The sequence below is a fragment of the Ciconia boyciana genome, chromosome 5 (genome assembly GCF_034638445.1).
Source record: "Ciconia boyciana chromosome 5, ASM3463844v1, whole genome shotgun sequence".
Classification (NCBI taxonomy): Eukaryota; Metazoa; Chordata; class Aves; order Ciconiiformes; family Ciconiidae; genus Ciconia; species Ciconia boyciana.
In genome coordinates this window covers 26546342-26574155 of record NC_132938.1, presented here as the reverse complement: position 1 = coordinate 26574155, position 27814 = coordinate 26546342, and the positions used below count along the sequence as shown (strand labels likewise).

General features: G+C 41.0%; 1 protein-coding gene across 3 annotated transcripts in view; it reads left to right on the top strand.

The window, feature by feature from the left end:
• Positions 1–14278: 14278 nt before the first annotated feature.
• SMIM14 (small integral membrane protein 14) overlaps positions 14279–27814 on the top strand; it is a 39307-nt gene continuing 25771 nt past the window's right edge. The window contains exons 1-2 of one of the 3 annotated variants that reach the window (XM_072863433.1): positions 14335–14470; positions 26475–26582. Coding sequence is in view for 1 of the 3 variants with exons in the window: in XM_072863432.1 (XP_072719533.1) it covers positions 27162–27230 (69 nt within the window). In the remaining 2 variants the exon portion in view is untranslated. Of the gene's footprint in view, positions 14471–26474; positions 26583–27113; positions 27231–27814 lie in introns of those variants that run through there. The other 2 variants (XM_072863434.1, XM_072863432.1) reach the window with 2 other exon arrangements.

Here is a 27814-nt window from a genome sequence, read left to right as displayed (position 1 = left end):
GAGGTAGCAGGGGAGAAGTCTGAGGTCTCCCTGAGGAAACAGCTGGCTCAAGGAGCAGCTGACATGTCTCCTGGTGAAGTCCCTGAGCAAAAATAACCAGAGGTTTTTCACAAGCCTTGAGAATCTGCTCAACCTGCCCATACAGCAGTTCCCATCTGTTTTTTTTTTCCCCTGGAGAAAACTGCAGTTCCTTACACATCTCTCTCCTGGCCCAGCTCCTTGCTCTCTTTCCCACCCTTGCCCTTCCCTTGGAGACACTGCTGCCTTCTCACACGGGGCAGGGGGGAACTTACGGGCCGGCCGGGCAGAGCCAGGAGCAGGCAACTCTGAGGAGGCAGTGTAAGGAACTGTTCATTTTTATGGATTCTGCTACAAGATTTTAAAACTAGAGTAAAAGGTGAACGTCAGTCCTGTCTAATGGACTGTTATATTTTATTGCAGAAGCAAACACGGCAAGCCACAGAGGTTGCTCTGTCTAGAAAACTGAAATAGGATACCAGTAACCATCCCTGCTAGCCTGAGGTGCGCAAAATACAGTATGGTATGGAAGAGCGTTGGTTTTCAGAAGGGAACATGAGATTTCATTTACAACTGTTGTTTATTCAGGAACTAGAGGCTTTCAAGACATTAAGGTCTATAGAAAGATTTTATAGTGCCTCCTCTTAATGGTGCAGTGCAGGACAATGTACAACATAGACATTTGATGAGATAAATGTCTACTTCTGGTATGGCTGTCATCTGCAAGTGCTGTTTATTTATCTCCATTAGCATACACAGCATTTTGACTATTATATACATAATAAAGAAAGTATAGGCCCAACTGATAAAAATCTGGCAACTATATATAGATGCATATAGTCCTTTTTCTGTGTATGTTTACTCTTCCCCTGTGGTTTGACTGGAAGAAGTCCATTCTCCTGACAGAATGTTGTACCATGTGCATCTCTTTATCGAATTAGGTCTTCTTCAGGCCAAAACTTGCTTTTAATGCAATACACAATGCAGTTTTTCAGCTGAGGTTTTCAGTACCTTTTTGAGAAGGACCATTTTGCATTAGGCCTGATTTCTTTTTCATGACTTCTAGTGTGATCATGGGCCTTCATCTTCAGAATAATTTAGACATCTAAGTCCCACTGATGTGTCTTAAGTTCCTTTTGAGGAGGTAGGCTGTGGCTTCTCTGTGCCTTAGGCTCTCACCTGTAAAATAAGGGTAATAACTTTTCTCTGCCTCTTAGAGCTCATAGATGAAAGTTAGGTTTATGGTGTGCTGAGCTCCTATTGAGTACTACAGACAAAGTTATAAGGGTAGTACATAAAATCGCTGGGTTAAATGCCTCATGTCTTTTCAGACAGCTCATAGAAAGAAGCTGAGCTTCTAATATTCAGATTTTGCTCTGAATGGAGTGGAAAACATGACCTTTATCAAGTGTCAGAATCCTTTGTGTTCCTGTGAGTGTTCTTGTATGTTATAGGTAGTAGACATCCAATAACAGCCCCAGTAAAGGGCAATGATTTTGCCTGGTTTGTATCTAGGTTCATTTTCATGTGCTCATTTGGATTACAAATGTCAGAATCTGTTACTGCAAAAAGCAAATCAAATTAATATGAATTACTGCATCTCTTTTCCTTAGTATACCCCACTCCTTTCCCTCATCCTTAAACAGGCATCTTTCACTTATCTCACAGCTTTTTCATATTTGCCATATACTGTGCTAATTTTCTCTTTGGTAAAAAATAGATACAGAAAGGCTTTTTGGGGGGTAGAACAGAGTAGTGGTGAGTTTTGCCAGGTAGTGATGAGTTTTACTGCATAAAAATCAGCACCTTATGTAATCAGCATGCAGGGATTATCGTTGTATACCTCCTATACTGTTTTACGCTTTACTATAGTTTACTATTTTACAGAAGACTCTACAGAGTTTTAGGCTAGAACAGGACCATAGACAAGCAGTCTTTGAATAGGTTTTTTGGTTTTGGTTTGGTTTAGGGTTTGTTTGGGGTTTTTTTTCTGTGAAATAAGAAAATGCTTGGAAAAAATGAGAACGTAGCCTCTTTGTGTGATTTCAGTGAGTTCCATGTCTGACTTCATAATATATTTTATAGTATGTTGATAATATAGTCCTGTGTCTATCCGCTGAATTAAGTTCTCATTAGTCTTTCACCCTTAGAAAAATCCATACACAAAATGTAAAACTGTAGTCCATTTAACATAGTCAGCTCACTTTTTGAATTACAAAATTTTGTCGTATATCTGATTTTAGGAGGTAGTTCTTTCATTGATACCATCATCAATTTAGCCTTATACCAAACAGTTCTTTCAATAGCAGCTTTCACAAACTGGCTGCAAGTTGGTCTATACTTTTGCCCATTGGTGTTGATCATAACTAATAGAGTGTGAGATACAATTCTGGGTATCCATGCATTGTTTAGTATGTGCGGCATATTGCTTTGAAATACTTCTGGAAGTGGGAGCAGGAAATATGGTGTATTACATGAAGTTCAAACTATGTAAGATTACTGCAGGAGGAAAGTTTATAGGATCAGTGCCTATAAAGTAAGATCAGTGGTTATAAGACCTCAGCCCAAGCTCTCAATATGGAAAGGCTGCCAATATTCATTAGCTGATACTAGGATAACCAAACATCCTAAACACTATATAATTTCCCATGTAATATGGGAAATATTATCTATCCTACAACCTATATATAGGAAACAGTTCCCCACATTTTCATGGAAAAGCGGCTATTGTTCATGCACAAATTGCGCATGTGGGACTCGCTGTATATACAGTACAGTCACCATGTGCATGGTTCATCTGTCTGAGACTATGGATGCCCCCCAGCCCCAGTATACTGCCTAGGGACTCCAAGATGCTTATGACAGCACTAAGTATGATTACATTTCTGTTCTTCAAGTTAAGATCCTTGGTGATCTTTTTCTCATTTCCATATTTTCCTAATTTTATTCTGTTCGTATCAATAGGATATTTTTCTATTAGAGTTACTCAGAGAGAATTTGGAATTATTGAGATTGTTCCCTGTGATTAGAAGAAAATGCCATTTTTGAAACTACAACTTTCCAGCATGCAACATTCTGTTCCTCTTTTGCCGCTTTGTGCCTTGCATAACAAGACTTCCCCCCCTCCTCATCTTGGCCTCTTTAGTTTAGAAAAACCAGAAATGTCAGACTTGATCTTCTCTCGTTGTTGCTGGAGGATTTTTTATTGGAGAGGAGAGCTGTCTCAAGAGATCTGTATATTGATTTCAAACACTTTAGAAACAGGGGTTGAACCTGTAACATATTTTTAATTCTTATTTTATTTAATGAGGCATCCATATGAGGATTAACTTTACAGGCTGTATTAGTATTAGATGGTATGCGCTTTGCATTTAAATGTTCATATGTTCATTTATAATAATGCTTTATTTTAAAAAAATCAGCAACAAATAATATTCATAAAACTAGGTTATTTTTAAATTTAACCCTCATTTTCCACCAAACTTACACCTACAGCTCTCTTTCTGTCGTCCCAGCTCTTACCAGAGGCCTACATGCCAGAAGTTGTCTTTTTTATCTGCATATCATTTAGCACATTTCAGAGACTATGAAAATATATTTAGCCTGCACGTTTATTGTCTGTCATATTGTGTTCCTGTTGTGGCAGCGTCTGGATGACTCAACTCGTTCCGAAGATTAGCTTTATCATGAGAATAACTAACTGGTGGTGCAAGTTGACCGAGTTTTAAGCTGTCATCTTAACTTTCCTGTTCCTCCTATACATGTCCACGTCCGGTTGCGTGGACAGGTGTAAGAGTGCCCTCTCCTGGGTGGAACCGGGCAGATGGGCTTGCTCGTGTGAGGCGGATCCCTCTGTTGGAGAGCTCTTTGCCTTGCAAAGGGCCCATGGCACTGCTACTGCCTTGTCCAGTCTTTCCTGTAAAGGTGTTGAGAAAGAACTTGTAGGAGTTCTGTAGGCAGAAATGCTTAAAAGAGTAGAACAGAAATTGTTCGGTGTTTCTGGTAGAGAGAGGCGGAATTCACTCGTGATGTCCCCGCTTTCCAAATCATATTTTTCATGTCATTAGCAGCTTAAACAGATATGCTTAAAAAGGCAGTAAGTATACTAACTAAACATCAGAGTCATCTGAAGTAATTCAGTTTGAATTCATATGATGCAATTCATCTGACTTAGTGGAGTTAGATCAGAAATTAATTCAGCTATTGATTTTACATCAATCAATCCATGGCTTAAACAAGATTTAGCAAAGTTTTCATTAAATAATGCATGTGCAGAAATTTTTGGTAGTTTAATAATAACACCCTATTGTTCTTCACTTGTTAAGAGCTTATATTAGAAATTGACAGGATACCCTGGACTTTTCATTAATTTGGTGCAATATGTTCTAAATTGATGTTACATCTGAGCCTGCTGGTTTTGGTAGGAAAACCTAGACACGAACACCCCCAATGCTTTTAAGTCTGTTAGCAAAATTATTGTTTTTTTAAACTTCTGCTTCTTTGTGAAGGAGTGATTCTTAACTGGTGGTACATACACCTTGTGATCTAGAGGCTGTTTCTTGTGGGTTCATGAAAGGCAAAAAAAAGAAGAAAAAAAAAAAAGCAGGTTCAGCTGTGAGACAGTTCTTGTAATTCTGCAGGAGGTCCCAAGTTTATTAGTATTCTTAATGAGCAGGCATCTACCTTGAGAAATTTGGCATCAGCAGACTGACAAGTTGACCACAGGCAACTAAAAGTATTTCTTACAAAGGAAAAGGTGTAAAGCTTTCTTCCTATTACAAAAAGAAGATAGCAATCTTTTTGAGGGTTCTTTCAAAATGAAAGCAAGCTGGGAATACAGAAATAGATTTCACAACTTAACATAGCTATTATTATTAGTTTTATGAGTATTAGAGTTATTAGAGAGGATTTGGCCAATAATATAAAGCATATAGTCACCATGCTACATTGTTGGTATATTGTTTTCCATTCAGAAACATTTTCTACCCTGAGTGAAGTATTTGTACCATTTTAAGCATTTTGTATTACCATCTATTAATGTAATAACTTATAGTACATTATCAAACCTATGTAACTTTATTTAATTAAATATGGCAGTCTTCCTTTCATAGATAGGTACAAAAGGGATTTAAAGCTGCCTTAAAAGAGCAGCTGACAGCTTTTCCTGGCGAGCTGGACATCATCTTCTCCTCATGTCCTTAGGATTTGTGACTGAACAACAATTCCTGCTATTTTAACAACTATAGGGGCTGAAATAAGATTCAGGCTGATGCTCAGAAAACCTCCATTTCATAAATGTCATCAGGACTGAAGTATATAGGACCTTGAAGCTGGAAGCTTAAATTTGTTGTTCAGTGCAGTGGTAGCCAGGAAAGTACCTAAATGCAGCGAGTAAGTAACAGAGAAGATAAAACAGCATTAATATTTTGGAATGATTGCTTGGGGGTGGAGTTAGGGTGTCTCATTAGGAGAGCTGAGTTTAGAAATAGAACTGGAACAGGAAATTATTGTGAAGCATCAATTGAATGAATATGGGAATCCAGAATAAATAAAAAATAAAACCACTTTCTGTTAGAGGAAAAGTAAATGCAGTCACAGCCTAATTGCACAGCATTGGTAGTGGTCTTTAATTGCCAAAATATTTTAATATTCCTGAAAGTGTAGATAAGCTAACTGCTGGAAAGCTCATTGTGTACAAAGTGGTGCAACTGATAGCATGTAGATCAAATTTGGGTCTCCAGGATGCTTCCACCTGGCTTCTTGCCTTTTCCTTTGAGGAGACAGACAACACTTATTCAGGGAGTGTATGTTGCAAACTGTCCTCCTGCATCACTGCCATGTCTTCTTGGGAGAAAAGGATGTGACTGGACACCTTTTCCTCTTCATGTATGTAACCTGAGACATAGAGCCATCAATGCAGGCTGCAAAGAGGTATATGCAAAATGGGGATCAAACTCCTGCAGGCAATAGTGTTATACAGTACATGTGGTCCCAACTCAAAAAGGTTTCCAACTATAAGAATATGAATTAAAGATATATGCATAACCACAGTATAATACAAGAATATATGCAGTAAAATCACTAATTTACTAGAAGCCAAACCACAGAGAGAACATACTCCAGTATACTTTGCATCGTCAATTGTTATGAATCCCTTCAATGGTCTCTCTGTTTTGTAAAGCACAAGACTTTTTAGGAATCCTGAAAGGTAGGAAAATATCACTCCTTTTAAAAAAAAAATAAATCTGGAAATCTTGAGTTCAGCTGTTATTGCTTGATCTAGCAATTTTGGGATTCTGAGGCTTTTTGAAAATTCTAACTACAATTGGAACTTATTTCTAATGATGGCCATCTTGCTAAACTACAGTATAATCTGTCATGACGGGCAAATCCACAAAATCCACAACTGATGGAAGTCTTTTGTAAGTGTCTACAATAAAAATTTACAAAATAGTGAAGTTTGTCATCCAGAAAGAGCTCAACCATGACAGATGGGTAATTTATCAAGCTGTATTGCTGTTGATACCATCCTAAAATATATGCATTTTTAAGACTAGAACAATTTTGTATCAGGAAAAAAAAACTTTTCTATCAATCTTACTACATTAGAATAGTAATTTAGGGCTAAATCATTAAGTCTAAATCACTAGTCACTGTTTAGACTGCAGTTGTGTAGAAAGTTAATTGAACTGCATTTGAAGTCATAGAAACTGGTAAGGTCCAATTCAAGAATACGAATTAAGACAAGTTGATTTTGTTTGCCTAATCTGATTGTCTCCAGTTTGGCCATGTGGCTAGCAAGAACATAGGATCCAGCAAATTATTAGAGGAGAAAATTGAGGATAAAGTCAGGCTAAACAAACAGGGTTCAAATAGTGTTCTGTTAATGTATCGAGTAACGTACAATTCCCCTGAACCCAGCAGAAGTAAGCAATTTCTCTGATCTTTGGATCTCTGTCAGGCACATAATCTTTCACAGAAGAGTATCTAGAAATTCCCTACTATTCTATGTGTCTTTTCAGTAGTAGCATATGCCTTTGTTTAGGTGGAAGATCTAGTTTAGATGTAAGGAGCTTCTTGTCTTGTACATTTTTCTCAAATGAGGGGTAGCAATTATAGCAGTTTCAGTGAAGTATAACCCATCTCATATAATTCCCTGTTACAGCTTTCCCAGCTTCCTGACAGAGTGTAAAAAGATCACATGGTAAATTGGAAGTTGCCACCTTTTAAAAGGGAGTATTCTAGACTGTATCTTTCTTTCCCCAGTTAGAGGTTAGTCATGCTGGGAGATATTCAGTCATGCTGTATGATTGTCTCTGAGGATTTTGCAGATCTTAACTCTTAGTCCTAGGAATGTTGTGATGTTATGCTGTTGGTCCCTTCCCCAAACATAGAGCAGACATAAAAGATATTAACACTGAATAGTGTATATATATATAGTGTCTTCCTGCACAGATACTTCTAGATGTCTTACTATCCCTGTATTTTAATATCATCCATCCTAAATAATTTTACTCCCACTGAAATTGTGGTAAAAGTGCTCTGCAGATGTACTTACTCCTGAGTTCCCTCTTCAGTGGCACAGTATCACAGAACTACAGCATGGCTGAGGTTGGAAGGGACCTCTCAAGATCATCTAGTCCACCCCCCCCTGTTAAAGCGGGGTCAGCCACAGCAGGTTGCCCAGCAGGACCATGTCCGTTTGGGTTTTGAGTATCTCTAGGGATGGAGACACCACAGCCTTTCTGGGCAAACCCTGCCAGTGTTCAACCACCATCAGAGTAAAGAAATGTTTTCTTATGTTCAGCTGGAATGTCATGTGTTTCAGATTGTGCCCAGTGCTCTTGCCCTCTCACTGGGCACCACTGAGAAGAGTCTGGCTCCCTCAGTAGTTTCTCTACAGAGGAGTTGGACTTCTGCTATAATATGGCACTGGCTGCAAATCTTTCCATCTTTTTTTTTCAGTAATTATCTCCAGTTTTAGAGACAACATCTATGTCCAATTTTGACCTTAGTAGCTTGACACAAAGTAACCACAAGAACCCATTTAAACACTGAAAATGTAAATTCACTTTCTTGAACACTGAAATGGTTTCCCTTAATGTCTGCAGTGTTTTTGCAAAATTTGTAAACTGTGAAGTGTGAGCTGAATACTACAGAATTCTTTTTTTTTCCTGACCTGACAGTGTTATCAAGTTCTGTAAATCCTAATTTTCTTTCTTATGCCAAACCACTTGTAGGGTTTACAGCTCCTGTTCAACAGGTTTGACATTCCGCAGCAAACATCCAGCTGCATCATACCATATCCTCAAACAGCAAATGTGCACAAGCTAAAACCCTTGCATTATGTTCACACAGATCTTGGCCAGCTGAGAAAGCAGTCATTTCTAGTTCACTTGTCGATACTCATGTTCTAAGATCCAAAATGAAAAGCATGGTTGAATGTGCTACAGAAGCCAGAGTATCACTTACAGTGATAACAGATCAGATTCTTTTCCACCAGTTTGATTTAGTTCTCTGTAGTCCATACAGAGATGCTGCCATGTTTTATGTGATAGAATACTGATCTCCAAGGACTGACTGGCAGAGTTATGCCTTTTGATACACCTCTTGAGTGATGCGTGAAATGTCTTCTCTCTTTGTTATCTCTTTTTTCTTGGTAAATAATGCCTTGGCTTTTTAATGAATGGTTACTCTTAAATTTCAGTCATATACTGAGTGCTTAATACCAACTGCAAAACTGCATATATCCATTTCAGATCAGAGTAATTCCCAGTTCCTGACCAGAAAAGTTTGACTCTTTGCTGCTTCTTAGTTAGATGTAGTAAATGTTAGTTAGATGTAGTTTCCAAAAAAATCCTTTGGGATCTTATTTTCTTTTCCTTATCTCACATTTTCTTCTGCACTAACATTCATCAAATCTACTGGCTTGCATTTTGTGCCTGTGGTTCGTCTATTAGATATGGCTTCTTCTATTAGATGTTCACTTGGAAAATGAACAGGGATTCATTTTTATTTAAAGTCTGTGAGAACTGTAACAGTTGAGTGCTCTGACTCATGTTCAGAGGCAGTTTCAGACTGAATGCTAAAATGGCTCTGAACATAGAGAGAGGGTCACGTGAGATGTGTTCTTCCCAAGTGGCAGCAATTTTCAGATGAATATAGCAATGTTAGCTGCTGGTAAGTTTATGGCTGCAGATAGCTTATGGCTGTGAACTACAGTTGCTTAAGAAGCAGTTCACACTGTTTCTCATCTTTTCTTTGCAAGAAAGACACCACAGTCGTGCAGCTGCTATTATGGTTTCTACCCCAGAGGAAAAACAATTTCAGTTTATACCAATGTTGGTTCACTTAGACCACATTTTTAGAGGGGATTTCCCAAAGTATTTGGAAAATATGTTCCTGATGCTGATTGCATAATTATCAATCACAATGAAATTTAGTGGACCTTTGTCTCATTAACTTGTGTGGTTACTGAGAACTTACTATTCTAATTCTACAGATCCATTTCAGCCTAGTTCAGATAGTATATCTTTATCAGCAAGTGTTATAATTAACAATTTGGTGGTTCAGATCTTAATCCTCTATTTTTAAATGGTTTTTGCAAGCCTGATCTTGTAAGTGTCCCAGTTGGCCTGCTTGCATTTCATAGTTACTGTAAGTTACTAGTTGATATTCTAGTTAAGTGTAAAATAATCCTTGTCATTCCCTCAACTTCAGATTTCCTTCCTCCATTTCCTAGTTTGGAAAACTTCATTGGGAAGCTGTGATCTGGCAGCATTGCAGCAATCCTTTGTGATCATCTCCCCTGGACTGTGGCTAATTTGTCTCAAAGTCTGTGTTGGTGTGTTGATCCTTCAGGAGCACAAAAGCCCTCCATAGATGCTCTGACAGTTTCAGTGGAGTTTCTTCTTTCCACTGAGCCATATTTTTCTGTGAGTCCTGACAGCTTAGGTTGTGGTTGGATGTTCATTAAGCTTGTATCTGTACCTTGACAGAAAATCTGGCAGTATAAATTTGCTTCAGTGGTGATCACATGACTAAATTTCTGTTAAATTAACCTAAATACACAATATAGTCTTTGTGCCAGCTAATTCACAGGCTTGCTGCCTAGTATCCCAAGGTGCTTTGCAGTCCTCCAGTGCTTTGTGAGATGCCAGCCCAGCTGAATTGTAGGAATGTCTGTGAGCAACTTTTCTAAGGACTTGGCTTCTTTTTCCAAAATTAGATCCGTCTTTCCAAAAACCCAGTGTTGCTGCCAAAAGGCCACTCCTACCTTGCTACTGCAAGGATACTTTATAATCTTTTCCTTTCCACTTCCTGGATGCCATTTTCAGACCATGCTGCAGATGTCTTCCAAGTGGCTCTTCAGTATCAAAATTTGCAGTAGAATTTCATGTAGATTCCTTCTGGGAATAGCATTATCTATTCATTACGGACTGCATACAAGAAAAGAGGGAGCAGACAGAAAAGGAATTACATTAAGAGGATTTGCCCCATTTCTAGGTAATTTTTCAGATCTGATGAAACAGCATGAATTGCAGATGAAGAATTTCCACTCCACAAAGTATCTGGATGCGAGCAATACAATGCCTAGTGGCATGAGTTATGCAGCAAAGATGAGAAGAACATCAGCAGAAAGAGAACTTCAGAATGGGAAAAGTAGTGTTCTTGGGTATCTATAAACAAGCTCATCCGTTCTTTGGCAAGTTAGATCACAAACGTGACTCCTGCTTTTCCATTGCCTATCAGGGTAGAAAAGTTGAAAGCTAGCACTGTGATGTGGAATGTGACATCTGCCTGTTGCTTTACAAAGTGCCCAATCCACACTACTTTCAGATGACGGATGTAGAGAATGTCATAGTAAGTTTTGCTCAACTCCCACCCTCCTCCATTGTACAGGGTTATTGGTGGAAGGAGCATTACCATCTTCTGCCCTTCAAGCAGAGCTGTTTTCATAGTCTTAGTTGGCAGTGGGCAGCACGATTCTTTTTAGTGTGCCAAAATCAACGGATTTACTATTCTGTCCTTGTTACTAGCTGATATTGAATGCATCTCATGCCTTTGTTCATAAAGTAGCCTAAGTCATCACTGTTTTCATCATAGTTTGACTGCCAGAATGGAGACTTCATAGAGTGAGTCTGAAAACAGCCTCCATATCAGGATCTCGTTTTACTGCTGTATCGTGCACTAAATTTGTGAGTATAAGGGGGAGCAGATGGCTGAAGCCTGGGAGTGGGAAGCTGAGATAGAATCAGTGCCTGCTATGGCTTGTTCATTTGCCCGTGGGAACAAGGAGGGCCAAATTCTGAGGGATGCTCTGGCAGAATGTTTTATGCAAAATACCTAGCTACTTTCTGCATATATATATGTACTTGCTGATTTGAAAGCTATAAGCTTATGTGTTGTTTCTCTTGTTTCTGGTCTCTACTTTATGTAGCTCCTATTGCCTGCCCCTCTTCCTTGACAGTTCATACTCTGAAGTTTCATCCACGAGGATCACCCTTTCACGAATCCATCCTTCATTAGGCCCATTGGCTTCCCATATTTCCAAGAATGCCAATGGAAACATATACGTTGAACAAAGAAAAATAATCAGAAAAATATTTTGCCGTCAAAAAGGCAGCACAAATAATGCAGAATACAATACTGAAAAAAAGCTCAGCTTTTTACTGAGACAAGTTATGTAAAACTATTTAGAGATACGCAGAACTTTGCAGTAACAACATGGGGGGAAGAAACAGGAGTAGGGAGAGGGAGCTGCTTGGTGTGAGTGCTTGCATCTCACCCAGAGGGCTGGCTGGCTGGCCGGCCAGATAGTGCTGCTTGCACGCCTCGTCAAGGGACAATTTCAAGAGATTACCAGACATGATGCGAGTTCCTGGATGGGGCAATGTGAGAAATGAGCCAGAAAGATGTGATGCGCCAAGTTTTGAGGAGGCTGCATCTGATTCAAAGTAAGAGAGGAAGACGTCACAGCTTTAGCTGTAAGTGCCATCATTGCATACTGCTTTCGTGCAGATCACTCAGTCATCATCCCCATCAGCTCCTGCCTCTCCTTTACAGACTCTTTGCAGGTTCACAGTATTTCTGACAAGGCATCTTGAGACTGCCTGTCTAGCTCACTTAGTCCTGCCCTTCCAGTTCTAGGATTGTACCAATTTGGTTCTCCAAGAATCAATCACTATGAGACTCTCTTTCCAATTGCAACAGTTGCCCCAAGTACACTTGCCATCCTTTTAGCAACAGCAGGCTGTTTGGCTTTACCCACAGGCAAGAAAATAGAAGTGTTCAGTGTTCCTGCCTCCGCTTGACAGAAGGAACCTTCCTCTCCAGTATTGTGTGGTTGCCATTGCTCTCTTCTGATGTTTGAGCCAGGACTAGTGGTAAGCTGTGTCCGTTTTGGGGATTTCAGGATCTCAGATCCATTGTCTAGAACAATGACTAGCCCTGTGTGCCAGGTGTGGGAGACAGATAGGCAAGGCTGCTTAATGGTGTTGGGAAGCTGTCTCTGCTTGCTTCTAGGATGGCTCGTTTCCTGATGAAAGGTTAGGAGGATGGCTGAGGGAGAGGTGGGAGGAAGGATGCAGCTACAGTTGATCATTCTTCTTATGACCACCCTTATGACACCGTTGTCTTGGATAGCTTTGTGTTTGGCCAGGACAGCCAAAGTATACTTCAAGCCAAGCATATCTTGATGTTGCTGATGTTCATGGTTCCTGTTGCACTCTAATATCCTGGACAGGCTGTCAAGAAACCTGTTCTCCCAGGAAACTTTGTAGGGATGTAGTTTCATATTTCCAGATTAAAGATAAATTTTAGCATCCTTAGTGCCTTACCAGAGGTTCAGTTCCCTTGGTTGAGGAAGACAAGATGACACGAGCTCTGCATAGTTTAGCTTTTTTGTGGGATGGCCTGGCTTTGTGTCAGTGCCTCGATTAACTTTTCAGTATTGCCACTGTTTAGTTGGGCACTAACACAAGAGAAAGGGCTGAAACAGGGGAAAGGGGAGGCAAGATCCACAGCAAGTCAGGACTGTGTGGCATGGCTGGACAAAGGTAGCCTGCCTGCTGCCTCCCAGGAAGCGGAACGTTCTGTCCAGGGCCAGCCCTAGATGAGCAGGGTTAGCCTACCCACGTCTTACAGGGAGAGGTGACTCTGCACACCTACGATGGCTGGACGTGCAAGGCTGCCAACTGGCAATGCACCCATTGGTACATGGCACCCATTGAGACTTGGCAGACTAACGTAGGCTTGACACCCAAAGCTAGAGGAAAACTTGCAGAAGAAAACTGTAGCCACGAAAGGAGGTTTGAAAGCCCCATGACAACAGCAAAGAGTGATGAGAACAGCCAGGGTTGTCCCTCTTTGTGGGCTTATCAGACTGTATGAGGCACTGGTGCCATGAAGAGGTACTGACTTGTGAGAATTCACTTCTGTCCAAACTTTACTTCTCACTGTAATTGCAGCATCTTCCTTGTTTTCCAGCTTGAAGGAGGTAAGCCACCCTTGGAAATATTGGAGGACAAGATTTTTTCCCATGTGTGATCCCCATTGCATTATGGCATGGTATCACTGTCCCCAGGACAGGAGGTGGTCCATCGTTCCATATGGGAGCATGGCACCCCAGCTCCTTGGCTAGGCACAGGTAAACCCAGCTGGCTGACATGAGAAGCCACGATCTCAAATTTTCCTTTCTAACTTAATTCCACAGCATCTAAGTGCGTATTTTGAGGGATGCTTTAATTGCAGGGAGACCTTGTGAGTCACGAGCTCCTAAACAGGCTATAGATTTCTAGGTGAGAAACTACACTGTCAGTTCCCTCATACTTCGGAGGTGGTGGCCGGGGGCCAAGCAACGGACGTGACCGTACTTCTGACAGGGGCGCAGCGCCCTGACCGCGGGAGCTGTGGCAGACCCACCCGTACACCAGGCCCCGGAGCTACTTTCCTCGCGCCCTCTCAGCGCTGACTTACTGGGGCTTTATTTTAAGGCCCATGCGTTGCTTGAAAATGACACCGCCCGGCACGCCGGGCTACCGCGGCCGCCTATCCTCCTGCCCGCGGAGCGCCCAAGCCTGCCTGCGCCGGGCGGCGAAGGCCGGGACGCGGCTGTCCCTGCCCGGCAAGCAGCCCAGAGGCGGCGCGGCGCGGGCGGCGCCCGGCCTGCCGTGCCGAGGTGGCGGCCGCCCCACGGAGGGCCGGGCCGGGCCGGGCCGGGCCGCGGAGGGGCGTGCGCAGGGGGGCGGGAGCCGCGCGGCGCCGCCCCGGCCCCCCCGCCGCCGCCGCCGGGAGCCGGCAGATCCGGGTCTCGTGGCGCGGGCTGACGTGGGAGCCGGCCCGAAGCAGCGGGGCCGCCTCTGCCAGCCCGGCCGCCCTGCCCCTGCCCCTGCCCCCGAGCCGCGCAGCCCGCCGCAGCCCGCCGCGCCCCCGCGACGGCGGCCAGAGCACGGTGAGCGGGGAGGCGCGGCGGCCGGGGGGCGCCGCGGCGGGGAAGGGGAGGGCGCGGGCCGGCCGCGGGCAGGCAGAGCCGGGCGGGTTTCTGCGGACACCCCCTCCCGTCCCTCCGTCCGCCGGGCGCGGAGCGGCCCGGGGGGTGGCCGCGGAGCCTGGGGAGCCCCCGGTGGGGGTGCGGGGGTAACTTCGAGCCTGTCGAAGTACAGAAACGTCCCCGCTGCCGGGCGCTTCGCCGGGTGCCCGGGAAGGTAAACAGCAGGAGAGCCGGAGCCTGTCCGCTCGGTGTTAGGCAGCGCTCTTTTTATTCACACCAGTGAGAGGTCCGCTCGTCTTCTTACAGCTGGTCTGATTGGGTTTTTCTGGTTGTTGGGGTTTTAGTGCAAAGTGGCACTCTTGCGTGGATTCCTTTTTTTTTTTTTAAAGGATCTCAGTCTGATACTTGGAGCTAAAGGGTTTTAGTTTTCTCTCTTTAAAGAAGCTGGAAGTGGCATGCTGACACCAGGGTGTGTGCTCCCAGGCTGCTCCCCGCTTTTTGAAAAGCGCCTGCAACTAAAGTGGGAGAAATTGAACAACGTCTTGTGAAAGATAATCTCAGCAAAAGGACAGCACCACACTGCCATTAATTTATTAGGGATAGGATTCCTGCCAGGAACTCTTCACGTGTGTGCTCCAAGATGTGATTCGTAGCAGATTACAGTGGGTAAGGGGTATATGGGCCTTGGAGACCACAAAATATCGTCCATGGTCATTCCTCTGCAGCTGTCACCATGCCTGGTTCCCAGATGTCCTGCCCTGCAGCTCAGCTGCTGCCTTCCGTGGCAGTTCTGAGGCCTCAGCTAACCACCGCTTCTACGTGAATGTGGTGCATAACCTACATCAAAAACTTTTGTTTCGGGCAAACACCTGTTCGTCTCGTCAGTCTTCAGGATTGTCTTTTAGGTTATAGATTTGTTGGTGTAGGGACTGTTGTGAACTGTATACTGGCTGAACATATATATGTCTATGCATATAGATAAGTCTTGAAAACCATCTCCAGTTTTTGGAGGTGAGGACATCTAACTTTTTTGGTCTTAACAGCTTATTATGTTAATGTTATTAGTGTGCCTGCCGGGGAAGGTACGTATCTGCAGTGAGCATTAGTGAGTTACGTCTTAGAGGTCTTTACATGCTTAGCTATTAGAGTGCTATCCACCTTTACTCATTTCTGTTACTTTCCAAAAGCAGACATCAGCTCAAAAAAAAAAAAAAAGAGAAAAAAAAGTCAATCTTACTTTTGATTTCTTCCTATATACAGTGAGAGATAATAAATCCTTGATAATTCCATCTAATTCTTGTGACCTGTCGAGATGAAAGACATCAAGCTGTTGTTGTTGATCACTGATTTTAAAAAAGTGACCCTGTCACTGGTAGCGTAGCTTGAAATGGTGGAAGCTGTTGGCAAAATAAAAGTGATTGTAATGTTAGCAGTACATTAGTTGCTTCAGTCCTGAGTGCTGGTCCTTCCCCTGCCACTGAGGTGGGTGAGTCCAACCTCTTTGGTTCTTTTTGCCCCGTCTTGTAAAATACAAGATTTACAATTTTTGCCTAACTCTAGAGTGGTATAGAGTTCTGTATTTTAAGTGGTTTAAGATCATTTCATATAAGGTGCTAAACAAGTGCAAAGCCATACTGGATGTGTTATTGGTCATTCCACAAAGTATTGTTGCGTGTGCTTCTCTGGCAGGCAGGGACGTCCCTGACCCATTCAGGACCATAAGCCAGGAGGTCTGCTTTAGAACTGAGATGGTGGTAGCAGCCATTCTGTAGCTCTGGGTGGATCTTATTTTAGCCTAGCTGGATATTATTTTGCTGACTATAGAAATAAATACAATGAACTTGGTTCTATGAAATTCCTTATACTGTGCATGTTGTGATGGTTTTGCAGCACCTTACCCAAACTACAGTCAAGTCCATTAAGTCCAAAGTGCATGGCCCAGTTACATGGGCAACATTCTGCAGTCCATGTTCTTCCCTTGTTCTAAGGGAAAAGTAATAATAATATACTTCTTGTTAAAGAATTAGTCTACATAAAAACAAATTCACAATGCATTATGGTTTTAATAACTTTGTAGCTATTGTACCCACTTTCAAAAGGTTGGTATTTGGCTTTAGAGAAAGTTAGTTTCTAACTGACTTCTTGTTTTGTTATTAACTTCTCATTTTCTACTTTCATATAGTTAGACTTCACAATTAGTGATGTGTGAATGTTATTTGCATAACAGATGTGTAATAAAACAGTCTATGTTCGTGTTTCAGAATTTTCCCTCCTAGATATTTTAGGTACTTGTCTCTGCTGAAGTTCATCATAGCAGAATCGGGCCTAACAACATCACGAGTCTTCACAGGGCCAGTACAATGAAAGTAGCAAGAACTTCTTTCTCTTGTTATAAGCGCGTAGGAATGGAGAAGGTGTACATTGCCCTGACAATACCAAGTATCAGCTTCTTAATCTGTATGTTTTGAATGTTTATCAGATTACTCATCACAACAGATACAAAAATATTTTGGCAGATGCGTTATTCTGCTTGGGAAGCAAATCTGGGAGCCCGTGAGCCTGCTTTACATATGTGCATTTACATACATGCTATTACACTTGATGTTAAGCACCCTTTCCATTTTGACTTCCTAGGTTATAGATTCAATTTATTAATACGTAAAGATCTATCTAGTTGTTAATGAGGCATGTGATTCTGCAAGATGCGGAGTACTTCTTGGAAGATCCAAGTGCTCCCAAGTCCTCTATAAGTCCAGTGGAAGCTAAGAAAACTTTGTCAGATTATAACACAGAGCCAAATCTTGCAATCCTTGTTCAGGTAAAAAAAAAAAGAAAAAAGAAAAAAGAATTATTTTCCCAGAATAGCTCCTTCAGCATGTATGCCTTGACTCACCAACAGCTAGCTTCCCCACTTCCCAAGGAGCCTCATTTGAAGAAAGACTCCTTAGCTCCTCATTATGAAGGAATACGATCAGGGATACAAGAAGATCAGTCTGTGTTAGCTGTGTTAGTCTTATTTCTGCTGGACTTTAGTAGCAGTACAGTGGAGAAGTATGGTTCTATCCTCCTCTTTCCATCCCATCACCTATTCCATGGTATTGTCTGGGGCTGGGGCAAGAAAAAGGTCCCTTAGTGATGATTGATATGGCTTTTCATGAAAGATTTGAAGATGCTTGGGGAGCAGCCTCTGGCATGATTGAGTGGTTGTACATTTGCATGGTTATTAATTGAACAAATATGCTTCAGAGGCTTTAGTCAAAGTGTCTAGCTGGTATTTTTACAGATAATGGAACAAATTAGTCCCATTTGGGTGGGAACAGATAGAATTACACTTGATAAAAGTTTTCCTCATTAAGATTAGTTCTGATTCTTCTGCAGCTTTGCATGCATTAAAAACCATGGCTTTCTGGAGCTAAATATAGTTTCATTCTTACTTTATAAAACTGCTAGACAAATGTCAGATCCAAAGCACTGAGCTCTCCTAGGAAAGAAAATATTTTTATCAGAAAGAACAGAAGAGCTGTACAAAAATGTAGCACCAACCATTTACATGCTATAAGCAGCTGCAAATGCTTTATTGTCGAATCTTTGTCAAATACAGACCTCTAGTAATAGAGCTTTGGTCTTTTTTTGTTCACATATTCACATGTATATGTTCATATATTTCCTGTTAGTTAATCATAAAAGCTTTATTTTTAGCAAGGCAGTATTTTTAGAAAACTTGATTAAATAGTTTATGTCAGTTTTCATACATTAAAAAGTTAGTTTAGGGAAAAAAACAGCTGTCCGAATGAAATTACATGAAGATGTGAAGAAAAGTTGGGTGTTAGCTCTTCAAATAGTTGGACTAAATCAAGTGTGAAACAAAGCTTCCTGGTGTGAGTGGCCTTAGTTTAACAAGAATTTCTGTGCAAGTGGCTATGGTGTCATTAGGGGCTCATCACTTTCATATCTAGGTGAGACTGATGAGATGGCACCTGTCATTAAGCACCCCTATTTGAAAATACTGGATAAAGCTTTTATCAGAGAGCTCCGTGAAATATAGAAATATTCTTATACATAGACTTTTCTCAAGCCACAGAGATTGTCAGATGCTTCAGTTTCAAGTTAGTATGTAGAACAAAAGTGTCTAAAGATGAAAAATACCTTCTTTCCTGCAGGAAAACTGTGGAGCCGAAGGTGAGATGCATGTTGCAAACTAATCCTGATCTCGTGAAATAGTACCATAGATTTTCCTTGTGCAAATTAATGTAAGAGATTTAAAAATCTATTGCTAGTTGGTGCGGTGGAGACTTCTATAATTTGCATAACACTTTCCTTTTGATAATCTAAACTAGTCTGTGAGTCTGCTGAATTAGAAGGATGTTATTCTCTGGTAAAAACTGGGTCATCTTTTAGCTAAACATATGTAAATAACCAAGCCCAGAAATCCTGTTAATTGCTACAGATTCCCTCTGGTATAAGTACTGATTAAAAATACTCTAATTGATAAGCTTCAAATTGTTTACTGCAGGTATGTAGAAAACCTGATTCAACTTCCATTGAAGTCAAAGACAGGCACCCGCTAGCTTCAGATAAAATTTGATCTGGCCTAAAGGGGTTAGGAGTAGGGCTGCCAGGGAACAGAACTGCTTTCATCTGAAAATTGAAAATCCTGCTATCTTTCTCAGCATGCTGCTACCCTGCTAAATCTGTTTGCTCAGTGGCAAGTTATTAGAAACACATGTCATCCCTGGAAAAAAAAATAATGAAAATATTCCAAAGAATTTCAGTATAATTTTGTGTTTGTATGTGATTGGAGTAACATTAAGGAATAGTGTATTTTTACAGTTTTAAGGATTTAGTAAGGTATTTTATAATCTAAACAATTGAATAATTGTTTAATAATAATTATTATAATAAACAAGTCTCAAAAAACTTCATAGCTCATGGTTTAGGGCTGCACTTGCTGGCTCAATATGGTGGAAAAACTTTCATTTTTATTTGTTTTGAAACTGTACATTTTTGTAAAGGAGTGAATAAGAGAATTGTTTTATGTTTATTTTTGCAAAGAGGTGAAATGTCTAAAAATTTCTGAATGATTGACCCTCCAAAAAAATTACTTCAAAATAATGAGTTATTGCAGGCCACCTGAGCTGCGGTAACTGCCTGGGTGCTCACGGTTCGCTCAGGGCAGCTCTGAAGTGAGGTGTCTCAGCTTAACTTTTTTCCCTTGCAGACTAAGCAAAGTCACGCTGGCTCACAGTTCCAGTGGGCTAAGAGCGTGTGCAGGGACCGTTGCGACAGCTCAGCTGCTGTGCAGTGGCTTTGTTTCACCACGGTAATTTGCTCATGAGTTTGAGTCCCGAGCCTCACTGGGTGAGCTTTAAAGTTGGATCCGCTTTGAGTTTTCAAGTTGCTTTGGTACATTTGAACATATTAATCATGATCCTGATTCATAAATCTTGGAACAAGAGCAGAGATGTTTTATGGATAGGTTACATTGTTTATTATAGGAACATATTCTTCTCCCATACTTACTCTTTTAAAGTAAATGATTAGTTTTGTATTATGAAGCCCGAAAGTTAAGTGCAAAATGTCTCAGGGGCGGGGTAACCAAAAGCAAAGTCAGTTTCCCTGTTGTACTCCCATAGGGAGGCTGGTGTGAGATGCTCACCTCTGCTGTTTTCCATCTGCAGGGAGTACCCTTTATTCTTGCTTCCCTGCAAAAGTCTGCTCCCTGGAAGGCCAGCTCCTCTTTCATGTGTAGCCACTCGTTCAGAATCAGGCTTGCCTACATGTTGCAACACAAGCCTGTAGCCCTCGTTGGCACGGCACAGCATGGGTGTCCTCTCAGTGCTGGTGCAGAAGTGCTCTCGGCAAAGGTTTCAGATTCGATATGTGTTGCTCCCAGCAGTCGTGCATCGCTCGTACAGCTGGAGGGGTGCTGAATTTAGGAGATTGGCAATTGTTGCTGGAGAATGGGAAAAAGAGTATCGACACAAGCAGGGGGGCAGTCTGTAGTGCCAGAGACACTAACCAAAAGCAGGAGAGTAAGCGAATTTGCCCAGGAGCTGGCTCTTCTACTCACCACTCAAGTCAAAAATCCCGTTAAAGTCAATGAGAGTTCTTGCCTTACTGAAGACCACAGGAGAGGCCTCCCAGTTTGCTCTGTAAACTGATTGAAATACAATGCGTTAGTAATTTTACAGAGGATAGCCCACCCTTTTGTGTTAACATATGTCAAACAAACTGATTAAAGAACCATTAGTCATTCAGTGCAATAGGAATAACTTTGTTGTCCTAGACCATTGTCACAGTCTCCTACACTAGAAATAAATGTTAAAGTGAAGCTAAAGCTTTTACTTAGCAGAAAGACAGTATTATTCTTGGACAATGTTCTGTGTCACTGACATCTTCTCTTAATTAGCTTTCATATTCCAAGAGATTTCTTTCAGAAAAATGTCATAATTTTAACAAAAGGATGACCAAATGCTGACAGCTGGAGTTTGGCAATAACATTCTGTATCAAATATCAGTAAATGAATTCTAAAATAGTTGGACTGCTTTTTTGGTCCATGACTGGATGTGCATAATTAGCTCCTTTTCAAGTGTTTTGCCCAGAAGAAATGTTTAAGCCACCTGCATGGGAATAAGTAAATAGCTTTTTTAAATCTTGGTGGGTCTTATTTAGCTCCCTTGGGGAATTCAGTTTTGATCACTGACATCAGCCTTACAGCCTTAAAGCCTGAAATCTCTCTCTCTCTCTCCTCACATATTGGGGACTGTCCATGAAAAGGAAGGTAGGGAAGAGTGCTGGAACAGTGCGGGGTTTTTATTTTGTGGGTTCTTGTCCTCTGAGAGTTGTACTTGACACTGACAAGCCTTAATTAGAATGAAAGAAGCATCTGTGTCATCTTCTGTATTTCCCTGATATACCACTGATGCACCTCAGCATACCTTGGTTAGCTTTGTCCACAAATAGTGAGTTTCCTACCAGGTTCCTACTAGATCCTGCTGCCCTTTAAAGTGGTGTGAACTTTTTCACATTCTTCAGTGAGCAGGGACTTGTGATGCTTGGCTGTGAAAGGGCTTTGACCACAATTATAAGTGTTTTAAGTTCTCATGCTCTGGCTCCTGCTTCACTGCTCTAGGTGCTAGCGCTGTTGGCAGAGTCGCCAGAAGAATTTCCTGACCCACTCAGAGCCAGTCCAGATGTCCCATCAGGGTGAAAATGCTAGCGGCCCAGCAATGCTCACAATGTTGTGGTGGTCACACAGTGGTGGACTCATGCTGTGGGGACAAGGGATGTACCAGTGCTCCAGTAGTCTTATGAGACCATCAGAAAAAAACATCAGGAAGATCGTTAGCATTTACTTCTCAGTTCTGAGCCCGTCCCTGCTCAAAAGCTCCTTCCCTGATTTCAGCATGTCACTGTAGTATCCTTCAGTGGCTGGCTCAGCATTTGTTTCTTTGGTTTTGCTCCTATTTTTAAGGAGTTGTTTTGTATTAAATTAGCATTTGTAAGAAGCACCAGATGGATGACACTGGAAAATTAATTCCTAATTTACTTAACAAATTACTTGTGAGATGGTAGCAAAGTTACCCACTAGTATGCCTTGTGCAGGATGTGGCTGGGTGAGCAGTTCTCTTGTGGAGCTCCTGCTGGTCTTGATGTCTCTGTTGAAACCAACAAGAACAGCACCAGTTGCATACATCTGTGCACATGGTTAAGCACTGACTTTTCCATGAGGAAAGGAACTGGCTTAGCTTAATCTGCATTGAAAAGTTCATCTTGGATCTTGTTAATTATCCTGAGAAAAGTTGCAGTGCAAAAATACACTTGCCAACTCATTAGGCTACAGCTGGAAGTCTAGGGAGACGTGCTGATGCTTTCAAGTATAAAATCAGCTGCTTCCCCCCCCGCCCCCTGGAATTATAGGGAAAGAGAGTGGCGAGGATTGCTTTATACTCTGAAAGTGTTGCGATGTCTGGGAACCCTCTTTGGGTGTTGTATCAGCCATCAAAATCATTGCAGCTCTTTTCCCTAGAAAAGCTGAATGGATGGTCTGAACTGGGACAATTAGTTGAAGAAAGCTGTAATTGGAGCTACACTTTACTGTGGCAGCGCTCCTCCTGGCGGGACCCACATTTATATCCTGCTGTTTTGCTTTTGCTGCCCAGTCAGCCAGTTTTTTTTCTTTTGTCCTGAAAACTCAGTTTTATGCCCAGAAGGAGGCCTGGTAGAAAAAGATCATCAGTAGTCCTCTAGAGATCTGTGACCTTGCAGAACTACTAGGTCCTGGTCCACTGAAGCCAATGAGAGCGCTGGTATTTGTTTCAGTAAAAGTAGGATGGAGCTGTAAACATGGAAGAGATGGCGGGATAGAACTTCTCTTGCATTGTTAATAAAAGGGATTAAAAATTACCATCATAAAAAGCCAAGTATAATGTTGCAGTGTTTCAGACTTAAGTTCTATGACGGAATATTTACTTGAACTATCTACATTACAATAATAGAGGAGAACAGATCCTTGGAATGTTTTAATTAGTATCAATTTGTATACAAGATTCTTCTTTTTTACAGAACCTATTTTTAGCCTTGTTTGAACAGAGGAAGTTGCTTTGTAAAGGAAGTTTCCTTAGAAATCTTCAAGCTTATTTTTGCCAGGTCTATAACCTCGACAATTTAAAACTCTTTCATAAAAAATGCAGACCACCTCCACTGGATACTTATGCCAGGCCCTTGGCTTCTGGATTAATTTTGATTTAGTGTGGTGTCCTCCCCTGTTGCCTCAGGATCATGCATCCATTAACTTCGGGCAGAATAGCATTTATTTATTTTAAAGTACTGCTTATTTTTCTCTTTTTTTCCTCCCTATTTCTGTAGTTCCTTTTGTGATGTTTCTTCCCTATTCAACTACAAACGCTTTTGTGTTCTTACACTGTCCTGTAGTTTTATCCTGTGTTTAGTTATTCCCTTCCTTTGCTTTTTTAATGGCTCTGTTACCATTTCTTCCTTGTTCCTCCTTTATATTGCTCTAGCGATAGGGAATGTGCTGCGTTTCCGGTAGTAGCAGTAGAAAAAATTAGAAATGTCACAAAGATCTTTGCAGGTGAAATCAGCCAGTCCTATCTACACATACCTCTTGTTTGTTTTTTTAAGAGAGAAACCCCAAATCCATGCATATTATTTTTCCCCTCTATGCTCTAAGCCAGTCTGAAGAGAAACTTGATGCAGAAATCAATGGTTAAAATTCCCTGGCCTGTCTTACTCACAAAGTTTAGCTAGACAACTGAAATAACAGGAAGTTAAATAACAGACTACTGAGTTGGATGTAGGTAGTTCATCAAAAGACTAACAAAACACTCAGGATTCTGTGGGAGGGTGGATGTGCATGAAGTACAAATATTACAGAAGATGGAAATCAACAGGAAAATGCTTTATATAACAAATACAGAAAATTCTGAGTTTGGCTGGATTTCACTGGATTTGAATGTTTAGGCTCCTCTTGCTTGGTTGGTCACTAGTAAGCAATATTGTCCTACTGAAGATACCTTTGTCTATTATTTTACTGTATACCTAATTGATGTTGAATTGGACTTTGTGTGACTAGACAGGGTTCAGCAAGTCCAGTCCCTAGAAGAGGCAGGATTAGAAACAGATTTCGGAGTAACCGCTTGTACCAGAGGCATTTGGAAGTGCCCAGTAATGAACCAGCTGAGGTGCCAGTTGCCCCTGGAGCGCCGATGGTACCCAGGGGGACAGAGTGGCCAAGGAGGAGAGGAAAGAGTCCTGTAAAAGCAGTGATCAGGAGCTTTATGAGGAGCTGATCACAGCAGTCTCTTCTTGCTGTAACGGAAGCAAATTTCCACCCCCTGGGTTAATGGGTACTGTGGTCACACAGCCCCAGTGCCTGGTAGTTTCTCTGGGACAGGACTTAATGTGCAGGATTGCAAGGGTGTTATGCTACACGAGGCCAATGTACGGGATGTTTTAGATGCTAGAAGAGAATACTTGGAGGTCATCTGGAGATGGCCTCCAGAAGAACCAAACTTGGGGCGTGCTGTGAAGAAAATAATTACAGAAAGGGTCGGGTGTTGTAAGAAAACATGGATACTAAGGTGGCTTAGGTGCAGGTAAAAAGGCAAAGAGAACAAATCCTTTTTATGGAAACCTGGATCCTTTAGGAGATCATGGAAGAGTATAGGAGAGAGGGTTCTGCCTCTGACAGTAAGATAAAAATGAACATTTTATCTTTGGGGCAGTGAATTGTTCATGCTTTGTGTATGGCTTTTGCTATTTTAGCCCTTTATCATTTTTCAGAATGCCTGCAGAGGCATAACAAGTCACTTGCTTTCTTTCTACATTTGTATTTTAAATGTTATACATCTTTTCATTTCTTCTGCCACACTTCTCTCAAACTGAACTCAGAAGCAAAATTAACTTTATGGCTTGTTAGAGATATTTGACAATTGTGCTTTGAGTTATTGCAGTTGGCTGAAAAACAGTAACGAGGAGCTGAATAGGGTTTTGTTTCTCTTTAAAGTAATGTGGAAAGATTCTGTTACTTGTCTGCTGTACTGTGAGGTATTTTCCTCCCAAGGATTTATTACCTTCAATCTTCAAGAAAATAGCAACACAGCAAAAATGGTTCTTAGCAGAGGAAATCTTCAGCCATTGTATGTATCGTGTGTGTCTGGTAGTCTACATTTTAAAAGTGCCTGGATTCAGGAAAGATAAGAGTTAATGGGCTTAGAGTTTTGATGCTGAAGATGCCAGGTTTAGTCCATGATAAATCTGCAGTGACTCTGATTTATGTATCATACAGAGTAAGTGTCTCTTTGAATACTAGAATTATAAATATTTTTACACACTCCTTTATACCAAGGAGTAGAGATCACCAGTATGCGCGCTTTGACGATCTTGCTAATCAGCATTGTATTGGAGTCACATTGGAGAGCATCCAGCCCATGGAAAATTGACAAAACTTCTTGTTTGCCTTCATGCTAGAAAGGAATTCAGTTTTGTAATGATTAGGGTGGAGAGAGGCAGAGTATAATTTCTGTCTCCCAGAGCTCACCAGCTGCATGCTATTTACTCAGGAGAGGTGTTGCTGAATTGGGAAATAATGTATAGTCATTGCAATAATTTAAAATTCGGAAGAGTCTCCAGGTACAAAAACCCAATCAGATTGTAGCCATAAAGATTGCTTTTTTGATAGTAGGGTGTATAAAATATAATACACAGCTGTAGGGCTGGGATTGGGGAAGATAATAAAAGAAGAAACAATTTGCAATAATTACTATAACTGAGAATGCTTTTTTTTTTTTTTAAATCATGAGAGACTAGAAATATTTTTCAATATGGCTTCATTGCCTACAATTTCAAATAGATGCTCAAGTCAAAAGGTAATGGTGGGCTTTTATTTCTGTCTTAAATCATCAGAGACCATCGTCCACTTTGCTTCCGAATTACAGTAATTCCAGCTCTAACTACAGTATTTTAATTTCAGTAGTACTGTTTATGATTGCCTCTATGGGCTTCTTTACACTGGAAAGGTCATATTGACTCTTTGATGGTACATTGTATTTGTCCACATTTACTAATTCTCTCCTTTATTATGCTCTCTATCAGTTTGCTTAGTCTAGAGGTCATAATATATACCTTCTCAGCTGTTACCAGTGAGAGCTTTGGCATATTTACCAAATGTATCTTCCAGCTGTTTGTAAACCCTGTGAATTAAATACTGTGCTAGCAGTAATATGGCCAAACCAAAATACAGTAATTTTAAGTAGAGTAAAAGTAACTCTCTCAGTCAGAGTACTTGCAGGTATTTGGCATCATAGCCTTACCAGTTGCTGTGGTCTTACCAGTTACTCTATAAGTTCCAAGAAAAACAAGGTAATGATAAACAGGAAAACATACAGAAAAATAATTAAAGTAAAATAAAATAAAACTACAAGGTTTTTTTTGTTTCTCCAGGTCATGAGGAAAAGAACGGAGCACATCCTCCCATTTTCTGTGACAGATTGTATGTAGAAGAACTGTATTTGCAAAAGGTGGAGAGCTGGTGTGACTCACAGCAAAGAGGTCAGAGCTGGGCAGAACAAGTTAGCCGCTGACGTGAGATCAGACAATTGCAAGTACTGGGAGGCAGGCAGGAAACACATTGCAATTCTGGAACAGGATTTTGATACAAACGGGCTGCCTAAGAGCATGCAGTGGAGCCAAGGAATCCTGCTCCATGATACATAAAAATACTAGTCTCTTATTACCAAATCTTACACAGGGTCACAAAACATTAATAAACTTAAGGATCTGATTACAGAGCTTAGCTGATATTTAGTACTTTATACATTCAAAGTGTGTTACAAATAATACAATTATTAAGCCAGGAATGTTTTAATGAGGAATACAGACATGAGTGTCATTCTACAAGTGAAAATCGGCATATAGTATAGAGTGGTTCTCTCTTCTTTATAACTGGTCAGCCACATATAAAATCTGTGTTTCCTCCAGTTCCTAGCAAAAAAATAATTGCATAAAGGGGGATTAGTTACCTTTTTTTTTTTTTTTAAAAGTAATAAAATAACCCAAGTTTAGCATCTTTATCAGGGGAAAGCCTAGTGCTGTTCCCAAAATAGATGGTCTGTCTTCGGTCCTTTGCTGATGAAAGAGCTTGTTATAGGCTTGGAGGAAGGAAAGATAAAGGATGATTCCTTTCAGCATCATGTGAAGGTGAGAAAGCTTGTAAGGGATCTTTCCTTGAAAGCTTGGATGGCATTTTACTTGGTGACATGTGTTCTGCTTTATTTTAGCTCATTAAGGTAATTAGTCCTGTACAATTCAGATGCCTTGGGGTAAATTCCTTCCAGCACACCTCCACTTAAATTTATGATGTTATATGACAGATTAATTTTCCCCATTTATTGTCTAATCTTTCTCAGTTGTATGCTTTACAAATAATGTTAGCCTGGTTTCATTGGTGATGACTCTTATCTGATGTTTTGATTTCTTGTAGTCATATATAGATTAACACTCCTCTATTAATTGCTGTGACATTACTATGTGTTACTGACTCCTAAATTCTTTCAAGTTACAATTAAATATTGTTTTGCAACTTTACTGGTTCAAATACCCTCTTTTGGATGTCAGCATTATGTCCAGAGAAACCGTTTTGCACTTTTCAGCAATCAGTGCTGTTACCTGTTCCTCATGCTAAAATAGATTTAGAAAGGCTGTTCTGGTTGACATGGCATATCATCCAGGGAGCTTGCATGGTTAAAAAATTTCTTCTATTGCTGTCGTGCAGTTCTAGTGGT